Source organism: Lemur catta, chromosome 1 (assembly GCF_020740605.2).
Source record: "Lemur catta isolate mLemCat1 chromosome 1, mLemCat1.pri, whole genome shotgun sequence".
Classification (NCBI taxonomy): Eukaryota; Metazoa; Chordata; class Mammalia; order Primates; family Lemuridae; genus Lemur; species Lemur catta.
Genome location: NC_059128.1, coordinates 33,165,951 through 33,191,219, shown reverse-complemented (window position 1 = coordinate 33,191,219; position 25,269 = coordinate 33,165,951). Strand labels below are relative to the sequence as shown.

General features: G+C 43.4%; 1 protein-coding gene across 8 annotated transcripts; it reads right to left on the bottom strand.

The window, feature by feature from the left end:
• Nucleotides 1-584: 584 nt before the first annotated feature.
• On the bottom strand, nucleotides 585-25,130 carry MAX (MYC associated factor X). Of its 8 annotated transcripts, XR_006738418.1 has the most exons (6): nucleotides 24,864-25,130; nucleotides 24,100-24,126; nucleotides 15,964-16,071; nucleotides 3,375-3,498; nucleotides 2,790-3,105; nucleotides 2,042-2,121 (listed from the first exon to the last, which is right to left on the bottom strand). XR_006738418.1 is itself a non-coding variant. In XM_045565576.1 (5 exons), exons 1-5 carry the CDS (start codon nucleotides 24,897-24,899, stop codon nucleotides 1,934-1,936), a joined length of 483 nt encoding a protein of 160 aa, XP_045421532.1. In that variant the 5' UTR covers nucleotides 24,900-25,130; the 3' UTR covers nucleotides 585-1,933. The 8 variants fall into 8 exon arrangements, 7 of the variants coding, with proteins under 7 accessions (XP_045421532.1, XP_045421533.1, XP_045421531.1 ...); XM_045565576.1 differs by lacking the exon at nucleotides 2,790-3,105 and having other exon boundaries at nucleotides 585-2,121; XM_045565578.1 differs by lacking the exon at nucleotides 2,042-2,121 and having other exon boundaries at nucleotides 2,754-2,890.
• Between the last annotated feature and the right edge of the window lie 139 nt (nucleotides 25,131-25,269).

The window sequence follows — 25,269 nt, the reverse complement described above, 5'->3', positions numbered from 1 at the left end:
ATCACAGAACTGATTTGACTTCACTTCCTCCCATGGTCTAGGAACAGCTGTATTTCCTGTCAGCCAGACAGGAAAGCCAAAGCTAAGCTGCGTTCTGGCCATAATTCCTTTTCCTTCCAAGGTCAAACAAGTTCAGGCTGGTGTTGGGTCCCAGCCTGAGTAGAGCCAACCTGATGCTGTTGTAGCCTTCTTGACTTCCAGCCCATGGCAGCTCTGCTGCCTCCTAATATTCTGGAACTTTCTAGAAACTGAAAGGTCCTGGACAACAGCCACCTCTGAACTGGGCATTCATTACCAGGAGAATCCAAACCACAGCTCTGGGTTACGAATTCTCCCAAGGGTCATTTGTTTAGCAGGAACTGGATCTAGAAATGTTGCTGCAGATAACCCAACATCCCTGTCTGTCCACGCTCTCGGGCTGCGCTGAGCCCTCAGAACAAAGGGGAAACAGCTCTTGGTTCTGTAAGCCCAGATAAGCCACATCTGCTCCTCTCTCGGGCTTCTGCTTAGGCCCAGCAGCTTCCAGAGGGCTCTTCCCTCAGCCATCTTGGCCTTTGCAAGGGCAAGAAGACACCACCACCAAGAAGGATAAAATAAGTTTTTATTTATAGTCTTATAGTAAAGGGGGAAGCCTTAACTTGCAAGACAATTTTTCGGCAGTATGTACAACATACTTTTTATTTCCATGGAATGGAATCAAACACAGACTGAGACTACAGAGTATACACTAGAAATCAGCAAATGCTGGGAACGGAGTAGGAAAACGACAAAGAAATGAGGCCTAAACACACAAAACCCTTCACTGGGATCTACTGACCACAGCCAGAACCAGGGCTGGATCACACCATGGAGACAGGTTCCGGGACAGCAGGAAAGGCAGTGGGGTGAGGGCAGGGAAGGGTCCGCACTGGGGTGCGGGTTTAGTACCAGGTAAATTGCTCTTGGTATTTACATACAAAATCAGTTGGCTCTATTTCTTAGAAATATACACGGAAAGAAAGGAAGATTTGATCATTACTTTATGAATCTGTCGCTTTGCAATATCGACATCATCAGAAATAGGGACAATTCACTCAGATTCAAATTTCAGTAGCAGGAAATAAATATCAAAACATCATCACTGGCCCTCAATACAAAACCTCTACCCCACCCAATACTCCCTCCCTGTCCCACCCCCAAATAACCACTCCCTGGCGGCTGCCGCTTCACTGCTGCCGTCTCCCATACATACCCCTAGAGAGTCACACGGCCCTCCGTAAGGCTGGCACCGCAGGCTTAAACAGCTGGCTGAGAGAAGCAGGAGTGAAACATGCCAAAGACTCTGCGCTGCAAATCTGTCCCCACTTTCCTTACATACCACAAACTTCTTTAAAGATCTGGTCTTTCAATAGGAGCGATAAATAGCTTTTTAGAAAAAGAAAAAAAATAATCCTTAAAAAAGGAGGAGGGGTAATTCTGATTACTCCAATCCGGTTGTCTTCTCAAAGTAGAGCAGTTCACAGATTCACAAAGTCTATCAAACAGAGGTGAGGGTGGACCGGGAGGAGAGGCCTGGGCGGGGCAGGCGTCCTCCAGGCACATGCCCGGCAGGGCTGGAGGAGCTGGTGGGGTGGGCAGGACACTATGTGCTCAGAGGTCCGGCCGGCCGACTGTCCTCCACAGAAAAAGCTGCCAAGTTGGGGTGTTTTGGTTTAAAAATTCCTGGTGGGGACAGGGAATCCCTGAAGGGAATACATTAAAAAAAAATAGTGGAAATGGGGAAGGAGAACGAGAGCTGTTGTCCAAGAGCTTCTACGTAAAAATAAAAATTAAAAAAAAAGGGAGAAAGAGAAAAATAAAGAGTCTCTTAAATGGTTCTGAGGGTTCTAACAATGAACTGAAAGGAGGATGAGACGATGGAGACAGTTTTTATTGCTGGCCTGCCCCGAGTAGCTTAGCTGGCCTCCATCCGGAGTTTCTTCCTGCTTTGGGGCTCTTCAGGCTCTGACTCCGAGCTGGAGTCCGAACCCCCATCGAAGGCAGAGATGGTGCTGCCCTTGGCGTTGGTATAGAGGCTGTTGTCTGTGGAGGGGTAGTTGGTCTGCAGTTGGGCACTTGACCTCGCCTTCTCCAGTGCACGGACTAAAAGGCAACCAAGGGAGCGTGTTACCACCTTCTGGAGACTGGGTCCAGACTCACTCAGGGTCCAGCCTGTTCTTCCTAATAGCTTGCTTGCTGGCCCCAAGGTGCAGAGTGGCTCAGAAGTAATTCCTTCTGGTGGCTGTTCCACCCACACACTTCACTTCCCTCCCTCCTCTCCCAGCTGGACCTGGGGGCCCAGCAGACACGGCCAGTCACTCTGCAATCCCACCCAATGCTGAAGAGAAGGCTTGTGATGTCACCGTCCTGCCATGGAAGCCCAGTGTAGAGACCGGAGCATGTGCTCCCTGTGGGATGCAGCAGTGCAATGACAGAGGAGAAGCTGGCCCAACAACGTCAGGCTCCACAGGGTGTGAAGGCCACACAAAAGCAGGAAAGGATGACATAAGATGTATCAGCCAAAGGGAAGTTTTGGCTTAGCTCTCATTTGTACATGATCCCACTTGGAATGACAAGCTGGACACTTGGAAGCAAGTATACACACAAAATACCTGGGCCTTTTGACAGGTAGCCCCTACATGCAGGCTGCTTGGCCCGGTAACCAACCCGCTGATGCCACCCACTGCCCATCCCTTGGTTCAGCTCAGCTGGAGCCTGGAAAGTCAGCCCATTTATTTTATTTTATTTTATTTTATTTGAGGTTTTCTAACCCAGGTGGTTACTTGCATTTCCTTTTACTTGCATCTTCCATGAGGGAGGAAGAGAAGTGAATTCCCCAGGAACAAAGAACTTGATCAGCTCTCGCTTTCCCCTGTGGTTGTAGGAAAAGGTGGGTGTGAGCATTTGAGAACAGCATGGGCTTGGCCCATAGGCTGCCCTGATTGGACTACCAGTGACAATGGGGAGGGCTCACTGTCCCTGAACACCTGGAGTCTCTGGTACTTACATAGCACATTCCACTCCAAGGACCTCAAAGCTCTTCCAGACACCTGATGCCAGGTGTGATCCCTACTGCAGGCAGAGTACCTGAGCCCCAAGAGGGGAGAGATCAGGTCAGAAAAGATTCAAGTCTCCAGATGTCTAACTCCCTAGCCTCCACTGGCTCTTCACTGGCGGCTCAGGTCCTTCCTCAGGACGGCTCTAACACTCAACTACTCAGGCCCCAGGAAGCAGGGCCAAGGCTGCTCCTGAGCGCATGCTCCAAGACTGGCTCTGACTCTGCAGGCCCAGGTGCGAAAGCCCTGACCTGGCCAGAGCACAGCAGGGCTGGCCGCCCCACAGGCTCAGGTGCTCACCTTGCTGCTCCAGAAGAGCATTCTGCCGCTTGAGGTCGTCAATATCTTGCTGGTGTGTGTGGTTTTTCCTTCGCATATATTGGATATACTCTGTGGCTTTGTCTAGGATTTGGGCCCGGGATGCCTGTTGCGATATGAGAAAAAGCACAGGGGACAAAATAAAGACCAAATCCAGGGAGTGAGGGAACCTTGCTTTTCTGCAGGGGTGGCTGGAAACAGGAGGGTGAAGTGGGAAAAGGCTGAAGAAATAGAGAGTAACGGCTATTTAAGGCTTCTCTGTACTAGACAAGGCACCAAGTGCTTTACAGAGCTTACCTCACAAGCATGGTCTCAGAGGTGGCTCCACCAGGAACCCAAGGCTCAGAGAAGTGTACTGGTTTATTCAAAATCAGCAGCTAGACAGTAGCACAGCCTGGATTTAAACTCAGGTCCGTCTGACTCCTGAACTATACTTCTCCCATCCCCTTTGGTTCTTTAGGTTGCTTTAAAGTCTTCAGCTTGGCTATGTCTCAAAACATTAAAATACTACTTAAATGAAAGCTTAGGCCACTCATTCTGCTAGGGCCTGGCTACAGACAGCTGGTCCAGAAAGACAAAAGCAAGATCTCAGTTGGAGCTGGCATGGGATAGGAGTGGGTACAATGTTTTTCATCAAGGTCCTAGATTTCAGCCAAACTCTCAACCTTTTGTTAACGATTTCCCACTGAACGATGCTGCTGTGTCACTATTTCAGCCTTCCTGGCTAAAGAAACTTTCGTGAAAGCTGTCAGTGCTTGATGTCAACACAGGAAGGGCATGAGATTGGGCCATTTCAGGAAGCAACCACACCTCTACAATGGCTGTGGGTAGCCTGGGCACTGCCCTGTCTGAGGAACAAGATAGTAAGTCAGTAAATGTATGTCAGGTTACCGTGCTCCTGAAGTCGAACTTGTCTGGGAGATTCCTTCCAGGCTGCAAACATGGCCAGAGGTACTTATGGCCAGCCAGCCAAATTGGTAGGTTGTAAAAAGCCAAGAGAAGCCTAAGGCAAGGTAGTCCAGTAGCTAAAATCTGGCACTGATGCCACAGAGGCTCCCGAGCAGCAGGAAACCTTCTCACTCAGGGTAGGGAGTACTCAACAATTCTGTATTTATAAGCCCTATGGGTCCTAAACAACCAGAACACAACAGGGGGGGAAAAGGCAGAGAAAACATCCACACTCAGGCTAGCAAACCAAATCTACTCATATTAAATCCTAACAATCTCAATTTACAGACCTCAGGTTGGCTGGGTATCAGAAAGCTTTATAAGGCCCGAGTCTATTCACCAGTTCTTGCAAGTAGTAGAATTTCCAGGCTTTCCTCTTAAAGCACCTTAAGGCAATTTCCTCAAGAGGAAATCCTTCATATACAACCAACCATTTTTATCTGGTACAAATTACACGCAAGGTACTGGGCAGACACTGGGGAAACAAAATGTATTAGTCATGGCTTCTTTGCCCAGAAGCTTGCTTACTATCGAGCTGAGAAGATAAATATATCTATATACAGACAAATCACAGGGCAGTACTGACAAGTGTAATCTGACTAGTGCAGATTAGAAAGGCCGGGAAAGATGGCTTCTGGCTAGGGCCATTACCTACCGTGTGCCAGGCACTGGCCTTGGCACTGCACGTGCACACACACTCCTATCTGAAACAGTGAACCCTGCATTGGACCAAGGTAGAGTTTAAGGGAAAAGGTCACTCTGAGTAGGGAGAATAGCACAGGCAAGGGCATGGGGTGGAGAAAAGCCAGATGTATTTCTTTAGTTAAGTCAGTTTATGCAGGAGGAATTAAGAGTACCTAGCAATGGATACTTCAGGTGCTGTTTCCCATTTCTGCAAAAGGGCCTTATTAGGGTCTAATTATTAGGTGATAAAATAGGAAAAAAGGGCATATAATGAGAAAGGGTCTAATTAAAATAGCCTGCTTCTCCAGATTCTAGAGATGCAATTAAAAATGATTAGTAGTGTACGAAAGGAAGTAGAGTGGCAAGGAAGAATCTGGGAATTCAGGAGACAGAGGTATGCTCTGCGCTCCTGTCATTAATAGGTTCTGCGACTGCAGATACAACATTTCTCTCCATGCCTACTCCTTATCTGACAAGAAGTTCTCTAAGAGCCCACCCAGCCCTCCAAGTTCTACCCTTTCCATCACTGGTGTAACTGCTATGCACATTTATACCCCGGGCTCTCTTTAAATTCGCCTATTTTAAAACTCTTTTTTCAAGCAACAGTTCCCAGAAGGCAACATTAGCTCTAGTTTAAACAACTTGTATGCATCTGGGACAAGGGAAAAAAAGCAAAACCTCCGAAACCAGAGAGGATTTGCAAATAGTCAGTGATAACTTTTAATGAATGATCAGAATGAGTAGCGGCCTTTGTGTTACCAGTTTTTCCTTCAAATATTTATACATGAAACCATGAAATTAGGATCAAGAAGTAAAAAGTGAGCAGTAAGCACTGCAAAACAAGCCAGAGGAGGGAAAAAGATCCTGCAAGTGATAGCAGTTTCCACTTCAGGGTAATTTTTGGATGAAGATAAAATTCATGGATGCTCAGAATATAGAATACTTTGGGAACAAGGGGTTCCCAAAGAAGGCTGGGTGAGCTTAAACCCAGCATGAGGCCTCCAGAATGCTAAACACAGACCTTCCTCCAACCTCTACTGAAAGCAGAAGTGCCTCAGGTCACTCGGGGTGTCCCTGACACACCATTAGTCCAAAAGAGTACTTTAGCATTAACTTTATTTTGCCCTTCCCAGGGTACTCAACAAGAATTAAAATCCAACAAGAAAAAATTTAAAGTACAAAATACAGAATTCCCCCAAATTTCCATGTGCACGTAGTCCAGAGAAGAAAATGCAAAATGCTAAAAATGCTAGACTTATCTAAAATCTCCTCCTCCCATCTTTCCAAACCACACAAGATCATGTGATCAACCACAGCAGTAAGGTGTGGGTAGGGTAGGGCCTTCCTTGCCTTTATGAGTTTATAATATGTGACCAGCAAACATAAAGCCAGCAAGAAACCCTGGGATTTATGGCATGGACTATGAACAGCCCCGGGCTTTCAGTTTCTGTTCCCTGAAAATGCTCTCAGTCAGCTGAGTCAACTGACAATCCTCATGTGAGTGTGGCTGACCAGACAGAACTTGGTAATTCAACATGTCCACAGATCAAGTGTTGCCTCTGGGTACTCAGTAAGGACCTGAATAATTCTTTTTCCTGATGGCATTTATAATTAGAAGGTGCCAATTCTGATTCTGCCTTTCTGAGCCAAAATGGCTCTCCTGAATGGTTTGGATGCAGCCCTGCGACAGGACTCACTGTGGCTGATGGGACCGAAAAGGTAGTTGGGCCTCCTACGTGAGTACTCTTGTGTGAGTAAATGCACAGTGACTCCTCAGACCTCTTGTTCACCTCTGGGAGCCACAAGAAAGGACGCTAAACAGCCTTGCCAGATCTTACTCCAAAGCAATACCAATGATGCCAATGACAATGATAATAATGACAGCAGCTAACACTTACTGAGTACTTACTAAGTGCCAGGCATCCTCACACAACCTTCTGATAATTTTTCCCCCTATTTTATAAATGAGGAAACTAAAGCACGGAGCTGTAACTTACTCAGTGGCATGTAACTAGTAGGAAGTAGAGTCATGATTTGAACCCAGGACACCTGTATTTTGGGAACACACAGGCTATAGAACTAATTAAAAAGATCAATAGAATTGTAGGGCTAGTGTTGTCATGGAGGGGAAAGTTTGAAGAGGAAAAGGACTATGAAACAATCTCCTGCTTTGCCTGTAAGGGTGTCAATGGAAGGCCCTAGTGAAGGTGGTTTCCTTGGAGGAATGAGTTTACCAATGGGGTAAATTGTCTCCCCACAGGTAACAGCTGCAAGAATGAGCTGAAGATTGCTTTTCTTTGTCTTTTAAAGACAGGTGAGAACCAAACAGGCTTCTAACAGAAACAAATTGAAAGGAAAAGCCTGAAGATGCAAGCTAGCTTGAGAGCACTGACTGAACTTGGCCCTGGGGCTATGTCAGCTTCCCACAGTGTGCTGGTGGCTTCCTTACTTCTTGGTAACCCAGAAGAAGGGTAAAAGCAAAATGGACAATGGAGAAGACCCAGGGAGTGGCAGAGGGTCCAGCAGGTTCCTGCTGTGCCCTGTTTGCATCCCTTCCTGCGGCAGCAAGGAGACAGAGGGGAAGGTCAACCCAGCCTCCAGAGGCACCCACTTTCACAGACCTCTGCCTTAGAACACAGTCCACCCACCCTACATGTCTCAGCAAGAATGGACCACATATCTCACAAAAGACTTCAAACCCAAAAGAGTTTGATTCTAATTAGAACCTTCTAAGGTCCCAAATGACTCCTGAAGTAGTTTACAATGATGCTTAGTATGAAGTCCAAGGTTGATAAATCTCATTTAAGACAGTGGCTCTCAAAAATTTTCATATGTAAGGTGAGAGTTCCAAACACTTCTGGAGTTGTAAATCTGATTACAGTAACTTGGATTTGTATAAAAATCAATGTTGCATCACCAGGCACAGTAACATGCATCTGTAATCCCAGCTACTAGGAAAGCTGAGGTGGGAAGATTGCTTGAGTTCAGGTGTTCAAGACCAGCCTGGGCAACATAATGAGACTCAGTCTCAAAAAAAAAGAGAATCCAAGTTGTTTTAGAAAGTGGGTGGGGACAGATGAGGAAGAGAACAGTAATACTAGATTGTCAACAGGAGGAACACCATTGTCCTTTCCTAGGGTCCTAATGCTGACTTGAGAAACAATGATCTTAGCTGCATTCATGACTTCCTCTTCACTGTCAAAAACAGATCCTACTGGGCTGATGTTACAGCTACAATGTTTCCAAGAACCAAAATACCGTATCTGGAAGAAAAAAAGAGCTACTGCCTGATTCACCAACTGACATCTGCTTTATTTTGCACTAGTTATAAAATAAAATAAATTCAGAAAATAAAACCATTTATTTTCTGAACCCTGCACAAGCTTTTACACACATGAAAGTAAAGGGAGGGCTAGGGCAAAGCCAATACACATTTTGAATAAGCTGGCTTCTGAAAACAAAATTAAGAATTTGCACAATAAATTTGGGTCTACATTGAACTAGTTCATCCAAAAATGGAACCCCATCTATGCCAACAAGGGGGGCTAGAAGGTTGTGTGGTCAGAGTCAGCACAGCCCTGGGGCCCCTTGAAGACTTCCTGCTTCTAGGCCCTCCACTCGCCACAGGACCATTTTGTTGATTACTAGGAAAAGGCAGAGCTATCGTGCCCTGCAAGGGGCTTCATTAAAGCCAGGAGTCCGACATTTGCTTAAGGGTCAACAAAAACCATTTTTCAAACCTTACATTTTTTTTCCTCATGCCCTTTGTAGCTTGAAATGAAGGTGTGGCACTTCCTCACCAAACTTTGGCCATGAAGGACAGGAGCACACAGTTCCCCAAAAAGGAAACAGAGCAAGTAAATAAACATGTGGAAAAGCGTTTATTCTCACATGTAATAAACAAAATACAAAAGTAATTACTAACTTTTGTCTACAAAATTAGTCATCTCTTTCAAAAAACAATTCCAGTGATGATGAAATTGGTATTCTCAAACACTACAAATGACTGATCTTTAGAATTTGCTTGGGAAAAAGTAAGAAATGAAAGAAAGAGGACATAAACAATACTCCTGGAAAGCACTTTGGCAACACACAGCAAAAAACCAGATGCTCATACTCCTCCACCCAGAAATTCAACTTCCTGTAATCTATTCTATAGAAATAGCCACAAACACCAAGATGTTTCATCACTACATTATTTATAAAATTTAAAAACTGGTCACAACCCAAACTGACAGAAACCTAGCTTAATGACTTAGCCTAATCACTAAGTATGAACATTGTATCACCTGGGAAAAAAGCATATTATGCAAAAAGCAGCAAGCTATATAGCATTTTACCCATAGAAAGCAGAAAGGAATACATCAAATACCGTATTTCCTTGCTGCTTAGACTCCATCAATAAAACCATGGATTTAACATTAATGGCAACTTTTGGGGGTGAAAAAAAGGGGAGGCAAGTTTCTCTTGACATCTACTTAAAGATGGTGCTCAATTTCAGTCATATTAAAATGGGGGTAGGGCAGGGAGATTGTACTATCCAATCTAATAGTCCCTCATCACATGTGGCTAATAAACACTTGAAATCTGACTACTCTGAGATGTGCTGTAGTATAAAACACACATCCGATTTTTAAGAGAGTGTGAGAAAAATAATGTAAAGTATCTCAATAATTTTTAATGTATTACATGTTGAAGTCATATTTATTTTTGAATATTAGTTTAAATAAAATATATTAAAATTAATTTCACCATTGTTTACTTTTTTTTACTGTATCTAACTACAAAATTTAATTGTGTTTAAATTATATTTAAAGTGTTTTTTAAAATGTATTTAAAGTGTATTTATGACTCACATTAAATTTCTCTTGGGCAGCACTTGTCATAGAATTTTAGAATAAAGGGAAGGTTGTAGTTTTGTTAGAGGAAGGGGAGGACTCATGTTTTTTCTTCTTCTCATTTTCTAAAGTTTTTATAATTTTGCTGGAGGATAAAAAGAAATACTAAAAGGAAGGCCTAGTAATCAATCCCCAACCTTCCAAATCTCAAGACACAAAAAGTGTTAGGTGAGAGTCTCCTAGCTTTCTAGGACTCTTCATGGGAGGGAGACCTCCTCCATTCTGCACTGCAAAGAATTCCAGAAGGATTACCAAGGTTCCTGCCCTCAAGGAGTACACTCTTTAGCTAGATGAGAAGATAATCATAGAAATAAGGAAGATACAAGAGGAGACCCCGTGAAGGACTACTAGGGTTCAAGGGTGAAGAGAGATATCACAGGATTCTAAGGGCAGTCTGCTCTTAGTATTTGATGCGGCCTCCTGGTGGGGAGGTGGGGACCAGAAGCGGGGCGCTCAGACAGGACACAGAGCACAGACCCCTGGGGAGCCTCTGTGAGCCGGTCTCTTCAACATGAAACCCAGACGTCACCTGGGCTGTGAGGCTGGAGTTGAGCCTTGAGGAAAGGAAAGAACGCAGACAAGCTGAGAATGACATTCCTGGGCAAACAGAGGAGGGTGGACACCCCTCACGTTGACTGGAGCGTTAATGTAGGGGAGGAGCAGGTGGGCAAGTTGGGTACCTTATCTAGAGAACAGGGCATGTCAGTCCTTCCTAAATGGGCAACGAAAAGCCCTCAGAGGTTTTAGGCAGTGTATAAATAGCTTACAAGGAATTAAATAAATACATTTACAGTTGCTGTGCCTGGAGCTTAAGGGAGACTTGGGCAACTATGGGCAACAACTTAAGATGTAGAAAATTTAAGAAGATAATTGCCCAAGTTGGAGTCTGGCCAGTTAATAACCTTAATGAGTACTGAGGTGAAATGGATAGGGCTGTGGTTTACATTTCATTTAAAAGACAATCCCTCCAGCAGCCCCAGATATGATCTGGACACAATATTGCTGAATGACCTGCCTGCTTTAAAAACCATCCACAAGAATGAACCATTTCCCAGAATAATGTAGGCAGGGTAGACAGGGGCTTCCTTCCCTCAGTTAATAAATACTCACTGTGCTCCCTACTATGTGCCAGGTACTGAGGGAAGAAATATGACCAAAATGAGACATTTTCTCTGCCTTCATGGTACTTGTTATAGTATCTCGCTGGCAGACAGTCATCAAATAACAACACAAACATGTAAAACCACATTAAATATAATATCTAAGTGTGTGTCCGTATATATTTATATATATGAGAGAAAGAGAGAGAGTGTATACACGTGTAAGTGGTGTGAGAGCATTTGGCCTTCAGAATCGTCACATTCCCTGCCATAAGTGAACTGTTTGGTTTCAACATCTACCTGTTAAGAAAACCAGACTTTAATGGAAATGAAACTGTGATTAGCTCAGTGTTTTAAACCTCTTAGTTGATGCTTAGCATGTTATTTTGTTATTGTTAACTGTTGGGTGTAATCTTCTTTCCCAACGAGGGCAAGACCCTTAAGCGTAGACAGCACCTATTACGCCTTTTAAATCTCTATGGTGCTCACAAGGGTCTCAATCACATGGGTGAGCACACAGTGTTAACTGTGGCTGTTTTCTCTGTTTCCTCTGGCTCTCTCTCTCCACAACTATGTATCGAGAACGTCCTATGTGCCACAGTGTGCAACAGGAACTGACAGAGGCGGTATTCTCACACCAAAGTCAAAAAATTCTGAATTTAATGCTGACTATAAGAAATTCTGGTTTTTCTTTCTTTTCACTTGAAGTTATATTCTTTCTTCAATAGAGCTCTATCCAGAAGGGAGAAATCCAGAGCACAACTGCCTGAGAGAACAGTAATTGTGATAAACAGGCATTCAGGGAAAGACTTAAAAAATGAGAAATTACTATATACCACTGTAGAGCTACAAATGGCAATGGTGAAAATAACCTCTATTGCTAACGTCAACCATGGTAAGGAGGCAGTGTGACTGGATATAATCATTCTGCCTCAGGTAGCAGGACTAACTTATGGGCTAGAGGACAATTATACCTCCATGTAAAGGCAAACTGATGGGCTGGCCACCAGGTCTTGCCTCCAACATAAACACAGTGAGCTCAGTGCCAGTAAACCACTGAGTAACACTCCCTAGTACTCAACCAAGGACACTTAAAACAAAAAATAATTTCTATTTGAGAAAAGTTAACATCACCCAATAAAAAAAAATGGAGCCACAGTTGATTTTGCCCTCATTCCATTACTCCAGTTGACTGGCTGATGGTTTTAATTCCATCCTATCCTTCCCAGTGAGCTCCATGTCCAGTTGAGAAACTACAAGGAAGAAAAAAGACTCTATGTGAACCCAGAATTCACAGACTTTAAATGATCCTCCACCCTGCATTTCAGTGTTACTTCCATTTGCCACCTCATTAGAGAGTAGCCCTGGTCTGACATACTGCTGAGATTAACAGCTCTATCCAGGAGAAACTCCCAAAATAATGACAAAATGTAAGTATTTAGGCAAGATTTATTTAAAATATCCTTAAATTGTTCACCCCTATGGTGTGGGAGAAAGATGGAACTTGACAATTGTCAGTTCCAAGTTCTAGCCCTGTCCTGCTACAGAGTGGAATCATGATCTTGAGCCTGTTTTCTTGGATCTGATAGTAATGCTGGCAAGAGCAGCAGCAGTAGTAACTGTCCAATAATAGTATGATCCCTCACAGAACTGCTGTGGGAATTTAACTCTACATTGCAATACAGATGTTAGTTATTTCCAATTTTTTTTTTACTTAAGCAAAAGGTAACCATTCTTTATAATGTTTATTTTATAGCAGAAATACAGGAAACAAAGGATAAATGGAGTTTGGGTCTCACATTTAAAGCTATTTTCCCCTTCAAATATCCCCTATTCTTAAGTAGGATCCAATTCAATCAATATTGTCTCTTTAAAAAAGACAAGGCACGTTTGACAGACAATCCAAATGCTAAGTGAGAAGTCACCTGTAACATAAAGATGCTCAAATCAAAGGAGACTGGAATATAGATTCACATCACAGGATTTCCCTTCAAGAATCTAAGTTCCCCAAAACTTACGTTGTAAAATAATCATTTTATGATTATTTACATAATGTTATAACCTTAGTTACTGCAATCCAAATCAAGAATGAGCCCATTTCCTCTGGTTCAAATAGCATTTTTGTCTTTTTTGAAATGGTGTTTTGCTGTGTTGCCCGGGCTAGAGTACAGTGGGGTGATCATAGCTCACTGCAACCTCAAACTCCTGGGCTCAAGTGATCCTCCTGTCCCGGCCTCCCAAGTAGCTGGGACTACAGGCATGTACCACCACACTCAGCTAATTTTTCTATTTTTTGTAGAGACAGGGTCTCTTCATGTTGCCCAGGCTGGTCCTGAACTCCTGGCCTCAAACCACCTTCCCACCTTGGCCTTTCAAAGTGCTAGGATTACAGGCGTGAACCACAAAGCCTGGCCAAATACCACATTTTAAAAAATTACAACATTTAGTGAGAACTCAGAAGTCTAAGAGATCAAAGTCTTTTGTTAGACTCACTGCACCTGTGAAGCAGTGTTGGTGGACAAAGAGAATAATGAAGATCACGCTCTTTAGATGGGAAGGGGTTGGGTTCAACCAGAACTAACAGTCATTTCCTTCATTCACTCCCAGTGTGACACATTTGGGTTATAACACAGGACAGGAGGATTCTGAAATCAGAATGGCACCTAGTAAATTCTCAAACTGGAGCCTTGTTGATTGGCTCCCCTAGACCCCTACTCTCCCCTAGTCCTGCTGCTTCTCTGCCACATCTCCTGACACCATGCCTTCACTCATTCCACTTGAGCCATTCCGGCCACTTTGTTTCTCCTGACTGGCCCAGGCATGCTCCTAGGTTTCTGCCGCTGTGCTATTAGTCTTGCCTTCCCTCTGCCTGGAATGCTCATTCCCAGACAGATGCATGGTTCTTTCCTTCACTTTCTTCAAATCTTTGTGAAAATGTCACCTTGCCAGTGACACTTTCTTGTCTGTCCTAATTAAAACTGCAGCTCTTCCTTCCCTGTTTTTCTCCATAGCACTTATCTGACATATTATATATATTTTTAATTATTAGTTCATTTTCTACATTTCCTCATCAGAGTAAGAGCTTCTGTTATGTCTGCTTTATTCACTGCTGTATCACCAGTATCTAGAACAGTGGCTGGCATGTAGTAGAAGCTCAGTAAGTATTTGCTGAATGGTACAAGTGAGGCAACAAATGACAAACTATTCCACCTGTAAGACTACCAAATTCAAATCTTCAACTTCTTTGAAGAAGAAAGGACACAACAGGACTTAGGATAATGTGATTAAGACTTAAGGAAGAACGTGATGGTAATGTAAAATAGGCTGGATAAGGAAAAAGGTATAGTCATGATCCTATGACCCACATCTTCCCAGTATTCTCAAACTTAAGAATGCCTAAAAATCATCTGACTGATTGTTATAAATATAGATTCCCAGGCTGCCTGCAGAAAGACTGATTCGGTAGCAATTCTGATGTGGGTCGTCCACAACCCACCCCTTGAGAAATACTGCCTTAGTGCCACTCCTGGTTAGATGTGAGACTTAGGAGAAGGCAACTCTTATCCACCTAAGTTCACCAAAGCAATTTTAATTGATATCATGGTAAAGCAATCAGGACCAACTGTCAATAGGTCAGACACCCACCAGAGATAATCTTTTGCACGTGTGTACTTTGACTGACAAGGTAAGTCTCTCTCCCTAGTCATAAAGATTTCTGTGGTAGTTAAGGCAGTGTTGTGTCCAGGAAGGTTGTTATTCCAGGTAAGTACTTTGGTTCAAGGTCATTAAGCCAAGTCCACATTAAGCAGGCTAAACCCATGGCAAATTCTGGTTTTGCAATAACAGGCATTCACATGGCCTGTTTTTTGTGTTTTTCATAAAAGCCAGACCTTCTCCTCATGTTTCTGCCACACGGAAAGCCACACCTTAGATAAAGTATAAAGCATATGACTTACCAGAGTGACAATATAAACAAAATGAAATCATAATGGTTCCAAATTTGATCTTGGATAAACCAAACAAACCCAGGACACCCCCACTACAGAGCTAAATCAGTAGAGCCATTCAGAGCACACCTAATGACAGACTGAATAGCTGCTTGTTTAAACACTGGATCACTGAAATCAAAACACAAATCCTCTTCCCAATTTGCCAAGTATACCACTGAATTGCTACAGAGAACAGATAACTACACTCTGTGTCAAGAATGGAACTAGCTGTGCAGATGTTTTCTCCAAATTCCAAGGAATGACCCTAACCCATAGACTTTTACTCAAGGCTTTTAACTTTGTTTTTCAAATGCAGAAACAGCTGGTGCCTACCCCTCCAGGGAAAACACCAGCTTCTGGAAAGCCACCAGTAGGGGGGGAGGGGGTAGAGGGGAGGAAGAGTGGTTATTTTTTTCTTTTATTTCATATGAACATGTCCCTTTACTCAAATCTTTTGTCCCAAGCTTAAAATGCTCTTTACACACCTTGGAAACAACAGTCATCGGAGCTGGAAAATCAATGGTGCCCAGCCCGTTTTACAGATATTCCTGAAGTGTTCATTTACAATAAATAATAACTTTGAACCAAAGGAAATTCTCATGGAGGTCTAGGGTATCACTGACCTCAGGAATCTTTGGTGTTGTCCCAAACTATGGGCCACTCTCTATACTAGTTATAATAATTTCTTGAATTTATTACAAATAATACTAATTTTGAAAGATGACTCCTACTAACATCTTACAAACAGCTCCATTAAATCTGATACATTTTGCTAAGGATAAATTAGAGCAGGTAAGGTATGTGATGATCCTACAAAGAACCAAAAAATAAGGGAACCATGCTACCTGAATATTCCTGACTACATTTCTTTCCAAAGAGGTGAGTGCTCTGCTAAGCCCCACAAGTTCCAAGCTGGTAGTGGTGAGCTACTTGGTTTTCTCAATAAACTCACCTTCTCTCCTTGGAGTGATGGGACTGAGTCCCGCAAACTGTGAAAGCTGTCTTTAATGTGGTCCCTACGTTTTCGTTCCAGTGCATTATGATGAGCCCGTTTGTCAGCCTAGAAGAATGGGAGAAAGAGCACATTAGGAATGCCACTCTTTTTGCTTGGTACTTGGTGGGTGGGGTACAGCCTGGAAGTATATGCAGTCAGCGCTGTCCCTGGCGAGTGGACTGGGAAGGATTTGTCGAGGTGGGCAGTTAGGAGTCTCCAGAATTAGGCTCTGCTAAAGGGGGAGAAAGGGGTGAGCAAGGCTTGCGACAGGAACATCCAAAGTAGCTCGATGCATCCAGCTCATGCATAAGTAAAATAAAAGTTATTCATGGGGACAAAGTGTGACTCTCCTACAACATTAGCGGTCCCAACTTATTGTGACAGAACGGCCACCTGTCTGTGGTTAGGAGGTGACTACAGAAAGCTCCAGTGGGCCCCTTCTTAAGATGTGATCACTCCCACTGTAAGAGATTCCCCAGCTTGGGTTGCCCAGAAAAGGAGTTAAATCACTGGTGCAGTGCTTCATTCCATGTGAAACCCATCACCGTGAGTCTCTGGAATCTCTGACCTGGTCTCCAGCCCACTACAAGGCACTAGTTTAAGACCTTCTCATCAAATCATACAATAGAAACTAAAACCTTTAGAAAACCCAGAAGCATGAATCTGAGATCATTATGACAGAGCTGATAGAGATGCCAACTGCATTCTGAGTTCCTGTTTTTTAAAGTAGATCCAAGGTGCTATCCTGCCAAGGGCTTCCCTTCACACAGACTGTGCCAGAAAGGCAGTTCTTAGAGGGCAGACCTGACACCCACATACTGAGAATAAATTCCCTCACGCACCTGTGGCAGGTCAGGCTAATTTGGCAGTATCTAATATCCCAAATTAAAGTCTTTAACCTGTCCTGCTTGGAATCACAAAGAACAATCAATTGGAATCACAAAGAACAATCAACTGGAAGTGGACAAAGTCTGCCAACAACAAATCAGGAATGACAAAATGCACTGGCTTCAGATACAAGAGACAGTACTGGAAATCACAAGAGTGCTTCAGCAGGTCCCCACTAAAGGGACACCCCCTCTCCAAATGGTACACAAACAACCCAAAGCAAGAACTTCATCATACCCACGTTCTGGAAAATATACTTTGAGAATTTACCTTGAATACACAGGTTGCACTGAGCTAACCTGAAGAGCAAGTCTGCATATAGAAAGTTCAGGTACCTTTAATCTACCCAGAGTGCCAGGAATTTAAAAAATAAAGCAACAAGAGTAAATAACCTGCTTTAGCACAAGAATAATGCAGCCTCAAATGAATCCTTGTACTAGACAAGATGTACAGGCAAAAATCTAGTATAAAGACAAGAGTTGCTGGACATGGTGGCTCATGCCTGTAATCACACCACTTTGGGAGGCCTAGGCAGGAGGATCCCCTGAGACCAAGAGTTTGAGACCAGCCTGGGCAGCATCGTGAGACCCCATCTCTTAAAAAAAAAAAAAAAAAAAAAGCCAGGTATGGTAGTGTGTGAGCCTGTAGTCCCAGCTACTTCAGAGGTTGAAGTGGAAGGATAACTTGAGCTCAGGAGTTAGAGGGGGCAGTGAACTATGACTGTGCTACTGCACTCCAGCCTGGGTGACAGAGCCAGACCCTGTCTCAAAAACAAAACAAACAAACAAACAAAAGAGTTGTGGGAATGAAAGGATTTGAAATTCTCATATTATCTAATCCTAAAAGTCTGAGTCATTCTGTAGGAAGAGGCTGAGAGCTCCTGTGGTCATTTCAGTTATTTCCTGGTCTCTCCAGCACAATCCCTCACCTACAACTCTGTTGAGTTGGACACGTGGTTCCCATCACAACCATGGTTCTCTATACCACATCACTCTTTTTGGGGGCAGAAGCTTGGAGCACTTCTAAAGCTCTCCTCATCTTAAGTCTGAATTCACTGTAAAATGAATGTTTATTGAACTACAGTGATATATGGAATATTAAGGGAAAACTGAGGCTAGAGGTAGGTACTCTGTCTCATCTATTACAGCAAGAAAATTGTAGATGCCTTCTGACAGATGAAACAGCTTGATAGAATTAAACATATTTAAGTACCTAGTCTTTTTCTAACTTACTGTTTCCTCTAGTCATCAATACAAGGGTAAGTTGGGCTGGGACTATACCTAAGGAGCTTAGAAGGCCAAGGGACAGCATTTGGGAGGTATCTGCCTCTCCTGTCTTTGCTATATAATACCTAAGATGGGTTATTTACATGCAAATTAATCACCCAGCTTTGGTCTCCAGCAGCAGCCCAAGATACTCTTGTCTACTAAATCACCCTGATTCCTGGCCCTCCTCCCAGCTTAAGAGCTGTGCACAGAAGCAGTGACACCAGAGTTACCCATAATCCCTCCTGTTGATACAAATAAAATTCTAATTGTCTGTTTTCTTTCTGGGAGAGCCTTACAAATCTCAAATGGCTGGAATCAAGTTGGACTTGGTTTCATGTGGGCCTGCACTAGAGGGGTGGAGCTAAGTATAATCTGACACCAGAATCGTCCCCATAATGCACTACCCCCTTCCCATTCACTGAGCCCTGAAAGTACTCAAATGGACAAGTCTTTTGGTTAGAGGATTGTAAGTGAACTTGGCTTTGGACCATCAGCTGAAATCTTGGCTTCTCATCTGGGGAGCCAGCCAAGTTTGAGAAGTTGGCTCAACAAGGAAAGGCAGCAGTCCACTGCCTGGTAGAAAGCCTGGGCCGGGGATTGTTGTTCTCAAAGTAGTGGATGGAATTTCTGTAGTGGTTCCAGGCCCAATTTAACTAGTAGAAGAGTGGAATCTTAGACCAATCCCCACTGCCATGTCCATCCCTGAGCTGCTACCAGAGTCAATTTTAAAGCTCTCAGAGACAATGGCAAGGATGTTATTTTTCTCTTTCCTAAGCCTCATTGAAAAGAGCAAGTTAAAAACATACAGAACTAAGATGCCAAATTCCAGGAAACTCTGAATTAAATATCTATTATCACGAGTATTTTGAAAGATCACATGAAAAACTGAAAAATCTTTACACAAGGCTAATAATTCTCTTTGGGAAACATTTCCAAACCAGAGATCCATCCAGCCCAATAACTTTGCCCCCTTCATGGAGGGCCAGTTGGCAGGCTCACCACTGCCTTGTTAACTGTCTTCACTTGCTGGCAACCCTTTTTGAAAGGGCCAAGATTTCAGAGACGAAAAACAAAAACTGGGTGAAGACTCCCAGTGTAAGGCATCTAAGATCCTCTCATAAAGTCGAAACTGGCTTTAAAAAAAAAGCCACAACTGTGTCCTAAACAAATAAAAGTCAACTCAGATGAGCCAGCTTTCTCTCCCCTATACTGAGAATGATGTTTGATAATGAAAACGGATGGTACTGAAAACACCCTTGTGGAATTAATTAGGCTCTGCTCTAGGAGACAACAGAGGTATTCCTGGGCTGTACAGCAGGCCCCCAAATATCTCCCCTACATATCCTATAGGAGCAGTGGCTGGACGCTGCCCACTCTTCAAGTACACTGGATTTGTACATCTGGGTTTCTGCCAGAAAACCCTTCCTTTAGGGCATCCCAGTCTAACAGAAATACTAAGGGGCTGTGCAGTGGCCCACAGATGCTGAACAGCAACTCCCCCACCAAATCACTTCCAGCTTTGACATCTCTGCCAAGGTTTTTACTCAGCCTCTCAGTTTTATTTCTACCAAACTTTCCACACTGGCAGCCAGAATAAAAATCTTCACCTACAATTTGTCCATCTTTGACACTCACCAAGCATGTGTATCTTAAGTGTTGTTAAATGTTGAAGGCAAACATTATTTTGTTAGCCAAGAAGTTGCTAAACTGGCAGGAGGTCATTCAAGCTAAGGAGGTCTGTTCAAAACTTGAGGGAAATCTCTTGAAATTATTTCCTTCCAACTTACTGCACAGAGAATACGTCTTCGTTCAAGCATTACATCACTCAGCAACCTTATTTCCTCCAAGCTTTAGGAAAATATCATGGGGAAATAAATGTTTCATCATTCAAGGATGCACAAGGTTCTTCAGAACAATGCCATTTCTTGCACTCTAACTGACATCTAACCCTATCTACAAGGGGAATCTTCTCAATCCCAGTACAGAAAGTTCTTAGCATACAGGGAATTAGAGTTGCCCACCAAATATTTACTGCCTTTAGGAAATTTAAAACTTGCAGTTTAGAGGAAAATAGTGTTACTTACGCTATCAAGATATTTGTATTAACACTAAGAACACGGAATACACAGGCCCATAATTCTCATGAGAAAAGACCTATTTATTAATTCTGATAGATAACCAGATAGAATAAAGCTCAATTTCTATGTAACTGAAGATATTCATTTTAATCAACATGAAAATTACAACATGAAAGAATGGGCAGCTGGGATGAGAGAAACTCGCTAAGGTCCCTAACAGAAAGATACTAATTTCAATTTCCCAATATCTTTCCTGCTTGTAGCCAATTGACCGGTATACATTTCCAACGTTATTTAATGTATACATTTGTTTTCAAAACTTTTCCTGTCATTTGGCGCCTAAAAGAACTTGATAACACCATTATCCAGACATGGCATCATACTACAGCCATTTAAGAGGAAGGATGCTTTTATCAGGAAATTTTAATTGAAAAGCAAATTGGATCCCTTGATGAACTATTTCATCCTTACTCGAAAAAAGACTCTTTTAAACATAAGAACATCTTTTACTAACAGACAAGCATATTTAGGAACTTAACCTGGCATTTCTGTTATCTCTGTCAACACTCTAAGCAGAGACGACATGCATTGATCGTGCAGCACTTGTGTCATGCAACCGATTCCAGGTAAAACAGTTTCCTGAGTGAACCCCAATCTCAGAGGCGACCAAGCTCATTCTCTTCTGAATACATTGGAATTCCTAAAGAAACAAACAGCTCTGAGAAGTTAGAAACATTTTATACCAGAAAAGTTCAGAAGTGGAATTGCACGCATCTTTTTTTAACCCCCTAGCAGCTATACTGTAACTACAACATGTTCAGGTGCCATGAAGGACAATAACTGGAAAAGGACTTGTGTTTCCTGACCAACACATTAACCCTACACTTCTTGTACACCTTCACTCACAAAGACATTTCCCAAACAAAAGTAAAGCAAAAAGAGTCCCTTGCATAAAATAGACCTGTCCCAGAAATTAATCTTTAAAATGCAACCATTTCCTTCCAAAAAATAATAAAAATAAGATAATATCTGTGGGATTCTGCGATGTATTGTATTTAGTAATAAGATATTGTTTGGGGTTACTTCCTTTAGAAAAGCTTACTGGTCACTGGGGAAGCTGCTTTCCGTTTGTACTGAAGCAACAGAAAAAATATTCGTCAAATTAGTTTCACTTTCTGTTACAGTTAGCCTCACTTCCTAACTTTGTTCTTGTTCAGTAGCCCACATTGCTCATGTAGCAAGGCCTAGCTATTGTAGTGACATTATAAAACAAGAATGAATGTCTCTTTTTACATCAGGACCCACAGAACCTTTTCCAAATAATAAAGTTCTTCTCTAGTCCTAAATATTTGGGTGTTCACAGTCCACACCTTTTTCTTAACTTTTTTCTAAGGCAAAACTTAGGAATAGCTTCCTCCTAAAATTTTTAAAAATTTATTTATCTATACCAAATCTCAGGAAGTAAGCAGATGCATTCATGGAGGGAAAAAATGGAATCCTTTTTACCCTATACATTCACAATAATAGTTTGATATAGTATAAAATTTGTCTGTAACACATCTGCTTTTTCTTTGCATGCTGTTGTGATTATCTTATACCAGATAATATTTAAAACTTTCAACAAATAGATGGGTCAAATTAAAAACAAAGGGTCAAATCTACTTCCCTTGCTAACCCCCAAAATCAAAGGGAAAAATCCTAGGCACCTTAACAGCAAACCAGAAACATCTAGACAAAACAATGAGATTAGTATTCTGAGAGGAGAAACATTTTAATAATTTAATAAACCAATTTACATCAACACCCATGTGGATGAATATTTTGAAAAGCAGAAAGCTTTCAAGAACTGTGAGCCAAAATTTCAGGAAGAAAACTTTTTTCTCACTGGAAAGCCAAGATAATTTCAATTCAAAGGATGATTCTGCAAAGGAAGCCTAACTAGTCCTTACCCTCCAACCCTGATCAAACCCTGAGGCAGATTTTACAACTGGAGACTTGGAAGAAAACAAAATGTTTTAAACAGGCCGAGCCCCAAACATGAAGGATAACTGTAACTGAAAAAAAGGAATTCAACTTTCAAATCTACATATAAGTATGTGACAATACTTCAAAGAGAAATAAAACAAATTATTTTTAATGTCTATTATGCAGGAACAAATTTTAAGAGCCCTGGAACAACAGCATCCTCAGATTTTATGGAAATAGCAGCTCTCAATAAACAAATTAATGTTTAAATCTTAATGCAAATTTACTTGGACAACCTACACCATCTTTGCTTGCTCTAATAAAGAGCAGGTACAACTTACAACTGAGAGGGCTTGCCTTTATCCTGTGGCTATTAAATTTTTATACCAGAGGTCAAAGTCGCATCCTGCAAACTTAAACAAGCCCCCAAACAACTGTTCCACATAGCATTTTAAAAATCAGGAAAATAACATAATATTTGGATTTCTAATCTTTCTTAAAAATTAGGAAGATCTGGCAACAGTAAGTCCTCACTCCCACATAACAACCCCCTGGAGTAGCTGCCCTTTTAGAAGAGGCACATGCTCTCCAGTACCCAAGTTCTCACCTGTTCTCTCTATTTTATCCCTCCCCGCACTCCACAGGATCTCACTCTGTTGCCTTGGCTAGAGTACAGTGGTGTCATCATAGCTCACTACAACCTCAAACTCCTGGGCTCAAGTGGGCCTCCTGCCTCAGCCTCCCCAGTAGCTGGGACTATAGCTGTGCACCACCACGCCAGGTTAATTTTTCTATTTTGTTTGTAGAGACAAGGTCTCACTGTGTTGCCTAGGCTGGTCTTGAACTCCTGGCCTCAACTGACCCTCCTGCCTCGGCCTCCCAAAGTGCTAGGATTACAGGCATGAGCCACTGTGCCCAGCCTCTATTTTATTCTTGACTGTCTCACTGCTTGGCCCACACGGCCATTTGAATTTTTGACCTCCATTCTATACACTTCTTACTGTTCCCAACTGTCAAATATCAGACACTGATAAACTTATTTCTCTTCCCCTCTGATTCTGATTTATTCTGTGTCTACTCTTTGTTTTTTTCTCCAATCATGAAACACCCACATTACTGTCTCAGACTCCAGAGAAACAATATTAGTGCATATCTAAAGCCACAGAACCATCTACAGAGAATATTAATATCAAAACCCTAAGCAATTATTGATAACATTATATGGTCTCACCCATCACCTTTCAGCAAAGCTGTCTCTGCAATGCCAGTTTCCTTCAACAATTGTTAAAATTTTCTTTATATCTGTCTTTCAACTCAAATATAAAGAGTCAGATCACAATAACCTGTATGTGACACTTTTATAATTCAACCTTTGGCTCTCCTACATTTCCAACTTTTGCATTAAAATACCATGCCCTGCTAGATTCCATGGGTCTGCAGCAGTCACATGACATTTTGTTAAAGGTGATTACTGCATGTGGCTTCAGCTTCACACTACTATACAGATATGGTTTAAAACCTACTTGTTCCTAAGTAAATCTTTTGACCACTTTGCCCTGAGATAATACTACCATTTACTTCAGAATGCTGTATTTCTCATTTCCCATTTACATAGTGGCAACTGGATCCCACCATCTGAAAACTACGGAACAATTCAATTCTTTGATAGAGCTCCTATCACTCACCTACAGTCACTAGAATTTACCACCTGAGAATCTAAAATTATGGGATTTGCAAAACCCCCTGCCCCAGAACCGGCCCCACCTCACCTTAGCGATTAACGGGAGGGTATACTACAATATTAAAGGTAATAGAACAATCTCGTTTTCTGTCTGACCCCAAAAAAGACTAGAACTGAACGGAAATGAAAATGAAATGGAGAGTAGGAGACGTACCGCAGATTGAAACCTCGGTTGCTCTTCCTGGAATAAGAGAGAAAAAAAAATAGAAAATATAGAAGTTATTTTTACATTTAACATTCAATCATAAGAAAGAAAATGCCGGCGGCAGAGGAAGCGGCGGGTGGGGAGTCAGCCCGGCACCCCCCTCCCTTTCTCCGTCTCCACCCTTTGCCCCCACCCTCCCACCCTCAGCAAGATCCGGTAGCGGGGTAGGGGGGGTACCGAGCGCCGCCCCTCCTTCCGGGATCCGACACGGGCCAGAGGGGTCCTTAGCATTGACTCCTCCACTCGGACCCAGCTCGGGCATCCAGGCACTCCCAATCCCTCTCCTCCCTCCCTCACCCGCCAGGGTCCGCGAGTCACGGGAAGAGGGGGTCCCGGACCAAAGGGGCAGGTCCTGAGCACCGTCCCCTACCCCAGGATCCGGACAATGGGATCCCAGGCGCCCCTCATGCTTATGCCTTGGATCCTGAGCGGGGTACGGTGGGAGTGGAAGGCTGCAGCACCCTCATCCACGGGAGAAGGTGAGGGTCCCAAAGGCCGCGTGTCTCCTCCCCACCTCCAGTCCCAGGAGGCCGCTCCAGCCGGGAGCCCGGAGGGGAGCGAGCCGGGAGCGCGACGGAGGCGGTCCCGGCCCCGGAGGAAAGGGGAAGGAGGCGGCGGCGGCCCGGCCCCCTCCCGCCGTCGCCCCGCTGAGAGCCCCGGCCGCTGTGCCCGCCTGACAACCCGCAAGGGAAGGAAGAAACCCCGGGACTCACGTCGCTCTCCACCTCGATGTCATCGTTATCGCTCATTTCCTACAGCCCAGGGAGCGGCCACTGCAGCGGCGGCGGGGAGGGGAAGGGGTGGAGGGGAGGGGGAAGTCACCGACAACAACAAGCCGAGTCCCCCCACACACACACTCACTCACTCACTCACTCACTCGCTCTCTCACTCACACACACACACACACACACACACACACAACACGGGTAAGAACCACCTCCTCACTGCAGCACCGGATCAACGGCGGCACGCACGGCCGGTCGGCCCCTTGCCACGTGACCGGGCTCGTCACGCTGGGGCAGCCGAGAGTTGTAGTTTTTGTCCCTCTGAGTGACGGCCCAGCTAGAGCCAGTAAAACTACAAATCCCATAAAGCACTGTATCCAGTCGACGCCTGCCC

What these genes read in the sequence shown, in the direction of transcription:
- MAX (XM_045565575.1), bottom strand. Translation starts at nt 24,183, where the DNA reads ATGTTAAATGTAAAAATAACTTCTATATTTTCTATTTTTTTTTCTCTC. An exon ending in CATCACTCCAAGGAGAGAAG is followed by an intron (nt 3,499 to 15,963) that starts GTGAGTTTATTG and finishes ATATCGCAACAG; the next exon opens with GCATCCCGGGCCCAAATCCT. An exon ending in TGCTCTTCTGGAGCAGCAAG is followed by an intron (nt 2,122 to 3,374) that starts GTGAGCACCTGA and finishes GTTGCCTTTTAG; the next exon opens with TCCGTGCACTGGAGAAGGCG.